The 3922-nt window shown below is 42.2% G+C and overlaps 1 protein-coding gene across 1 annotated transcript; it reads left to right on the top strand.

The window, feature by feature from the left end:
- The first annotated feature begins 283 nt into the window (after positions 1 to 283).
- LOC114689073 (acidic proline-rich protein HP43A-like) lies at positions 284 to 3192 on the top strand. The gene is made up of 3 exons (XM_028863496.2): positions 284 to 444; positions 1193 to 1854; positions 3095 to 3192. The coding sequence occupies exons 1-2, from the start codon at positions 339 to 341 to the stop codon at positions 1834 to 1836; spliced, it is 750 nt and encodes a 249-aa protein (XP_028719329.2). The 5' UTR covers positions 284 to 338; the 3' UTR covers positions 1837 to 1854; positions 3095 to 3192.
- The last annotated feature ends 730 nt before the right edge of the window (positions 3193 to 3922 follow it).

A 3922-nucleotide genomic window follows, 5' to 3' on the forward strand; every position in this document is an offset into this window, starting at 1 on the left:
TCTATGGTTGAAAATGAGAGCTAAAGATATTAGGCATCTTCATGGTTGCCAAAATATCAGTGAGTACAATCATATGCGTATGTATGAACTGCCTGCCAAATGTAATGAAATTCATGTAATGCCAAAACTCTAAAGTAGGGTTTGCCGTCATATTTACACTTTATCAACTCTTTGTTCAAGTCACACTGCCAATGCCTCATGTTATGCTTCCTGGAAGAAGTCCCAAAGAGGAGTCAAGGATGCAGTGCATCCTCCTTTGTCAAATGTGAGGTCACTCAGTATGAGGATCAAAGGCACCTTTCTTCTGCTCTGTCTTATAAAGGCAGCTACCCCACTGCATGCAGCACAGACTTGGAAGAAACTCCAGAGCCTCCTCCAAGATGCTGGTTGTCCTACTCACAGTGGCCTTGCTGGCCCTGAGCTCTACTCAGCGCTTCAGTGAAGGTAAGAAAACAGAGCTGTTTGTTCGGTGAATCTGCTTGTGGGAAACAGATCACACATTGCTCCTGGAAGATGCAGAGATAGAGAAGAGGATTAGCAGAAAGGCAGGACTGTAGAATCAGTACCAAGGTTGTTCATTTGAATCCTCATTCCACACCAAGGATTTGAATGTTGTCATGTGTAATAAAAACTTGATTGAACGTTTGAACAGAAGGATGATAGAGTAGGGCTGGATTTCTAGATTCACCTTTCTTGTGTTGTGAAGGATCAAACAGGAAGGCTCACAGAAGGAAGTCCAGCTGTGAATACACTGCAACAAAGTAGTCAGGGGATAACAGGCATCTTGCTTTAGTGAATGTAGAACAGAAGAAAGAAAAAATATGGGGACATTTCTGGGTAGGATAGTCAAAATCAGTAATTTTAAAATTCTATTCCTTCTCTCTGGTCCATGGAGACAATGCCTAGAAAATCGGTTGTCTGAGACCTCAGTTGCTAGTTCCAAGCATCAAGATACAATGTGTGATACCATCAATATATGGATTGAGAAAATTTCCATAAGAACTAGATGGGAGTTATGATGAGGGTGACTGAGAAATGAGTAAGAAGAACTATGTAATAGCCATTGAGTTGTTAATACAACTCAGTGTAAGAGGGCATTTGTTTTATTACTAAACTTATCTCTTTGTGTGATGTACCAATAAAGAACTTGAGACTACATATCAAAGTCCTAATCACAAATCACCTGTTGCAGGATTCCCCCAAGGACCCCCTCCCAAGCAAGGCTTTGGTCCCCAGCAAGGCCCACCCCAGCAAGGTCAGCAGCAGAACCGGCCCCCTCAGCCAGGAAACCAGCAAGGCCCACCCCAACAAGGAGGACCACAGCAGAACCAAGGCCCTCAGCCAGGAAACCAGCAAGGCCCACCCCAACAGGGGGGACCACAGCAGAACCAAGGCCCTCAGCCTGGAAACCAGCAAGGCCCACCCCAACAGGGAGGCCCACAGCAGAACCGACCCCCTCAGCCTGGAAACCAGCAAGGCCCACCCCAACAAGGAGGACCACAGCAGAACCAAGGCCCTCAGCCAGGAAACCAGCAAGGCCCACCCCAACAGGGAGGCCCACAGCAGAACCGACCCCCTCAGCCTGGAAACCAGCAAGGCCCACCCCAACAAGGAGGCCCACAGCAGAACCAAGGCCCTCAGCCTGGAAACCAGCAAGGCCCACCCCAACAGGGAGGCCCACAGCAGAACCGACCCCCTCAGCCTGGAAACCAGCAAGGCCCACCCCAACAAGGAGGACCACAGCAGAACCAAGGCCCTCAGCCTGGAAATCAGCAAGGTCCTGCCCAACAGGGAGGCAGACCTCAAGGACCTTCCCAGGGCCAGCGTCCTCAGTAATCAAAGATACATTGTCAGGTATGATTGGTATTTACTTTTCATGAAACATCATAATTCCTACTGTTTTGTCAGTACAATCTGCAATAACTCAACTTTAAACACATTTGTATTCCATAGTTTGGGTTATCATTACTATTTGGATATTCTGTGGAGGTATAGGAAGATGATTTATGTTTTATCTTCTTCTCAACATATTGTAATTGTGAGGAGCAATGACTATACACGATTGACAACATGATTGTCCATTGTTTGCGCAAGAAGTACAATGTTCTCCCTAAATCTTGCTGCCTCCTTTCTCATGGTAACAACCCTACCTTTTACAGTTCTATTTGATCATTTATTACCTCTCTGATACATGGGACCTTAAGGCAGTGCTGTCAAATGTTATCTGCATATTTAGAAATGATTTATTTTAGCATAAACCCAAAACAGTGATAAAAGCAAACTAGAAACCAAGGCATCAAGTTAAATCTTAAAAGGATATAATATATATATAAATGTTATCATCCCTTCTCACCACCCTATCATCAAAGGCTACCACTAATTCTTTCAATGAGCTATTAGGAACACACACACACACATATTATCCATTGTTTTCATATATACACATTACACATATTAATTAAAATTGTGTTTTAAAACAGCCACAGTATTTCAAAGAGATACCATGCTTCTCTTGATATTTTTGGTGTTTTGTTTTTGTAGTATTGAATGATCACATTCTGTGGCTCCTGCTGTCATTGATTAGCTAAAATCTGGTCAGTGGTCTTTCAAGCTGCTTTCTGTGTTTCGCTAGTATAAGATCTGCCTCAGTAACCATCTTTCTACATATGTCTTATGATTTGTAATGAGTTTTTGAGACATTGTTTGTATAGTTCATGGTGGTTTCCAACTTGGTTGTGGCCAAGTATGCCCTTGAGTCCCTGATCACCTTGCCTCTACTCCAAAATGCAATGATTATAGCTATATGTTCTAATCACCAGTTTAAGATGGATTGTCTTCATGCTAAGGCCATATAACCAATGAAATTTGTTTTTCATTTTATCAGCCACAAATGCACATTTTATCAGAGTGCATTATGCCCTATGTGATTAGCAAGAGTGAGTAAAGAGAACCAGAATGTGGAGGGAGAAAAAGTAGAGACAGAGAAAAAAGACCTGGACTTCTATCCACATCATTTATAGATGCCAGAAAGGGATGAGGAACTTGATCATATTTTACATTCCCTATAACTTACTTTTGTATTTGTTTCTTTCAGAAAATGAGTGAGAAGATAATGGCCTTGCTGGACAGTGCAGCTGGAATAACCTGGCCATAATTTATCTTCAAATTACCAATAAAATCACAAGCCTGCAATTTCTGACTCTTGTCTCTATTTATAGGTATAAGTTAGTGTAGCTAGAGTTTTCCTGCGTTGCCCACAGTCAGGACAAATCTCTGTCACCTGCCAGTCCCACAGCCGCTCAGACCCAACCAAGTAAACACAGAGACTTATATTGCTTGCAAACTGTATGGCTGTGGCAGGCTTCTTGTTAACTGTTCTTATAGCTTAAATTAATCCATTTCCATAAATCTATACCTTGCCACGTGGCTTGTGGCTTACTGGTGTCTTCACATGCAGGTTGTCATGGTGGCGGCTGGCAGTTTCTCTGACTCAGTCTTCCACTTCCCAGAATTCTTCTCCTCCTTGTCCCACCTATACTTCCTCCAGCCTGGCCACTGGCCAATCAGTGTTTCATTTATTGACCAATCAGAGCAACAGATTTGACATACAGACCATCCCACAGCAAGTTAGTATGGAATTTACTGCCTTAGAAACAATTTGTGAGCACCCAGAACCCTATGTCATGGATGAGTCTACCTTTCTATCTTCCTGTGTCCACAAACCGGTTGTCAGATGAAAAAAAAATCCATTTATCCACAATTGATTATCTTCTAAGACAAATACAATTTGTTTAGTCACACACTATATAGATATATACACATATATATTATGTATATCGTAAATCCTCACCTGATATTCTTCTACTTTTAGAGAAACAGAAAATACAGAATAATTGTGAAGAAAGTTTAGAAACAGGAATTC

Source organism: Peromyscus leucopus, unplaced genomic scaffold, assembly GCF_004664715.2.
Source record: "Peromyscus leucopus breed LL Stock unplaced genomic scaffold, UCI_PerLeu_2.1 scaffold_1488, whole genome shotgun sequence".
Taxonomy (NCBI): domain Eukaryota; kingdom Metazoa; phylum Chordata; class Mammalia; order Rodentia; family Cricetidae; genus Peromyscus; species Peromyscus leucopus.

Excerpts from the sequence above, each read along its gene's own strand:
- LOC114689073 (XM_028863496.2), top strand. The coding sequence starts at position 339 with ATGCAGCACAGACTTGGAAGAAACTCCAGAGCCTCCTCCAAGATGCTG. Across the intron at positions 445-1,192 it reads TACTCAGCGCTTCAGTGAAG|GATTCCCCCAAGGACCCCCT; the intron begins GTAAGAAAACAG and ends CACCTGTTGCAG.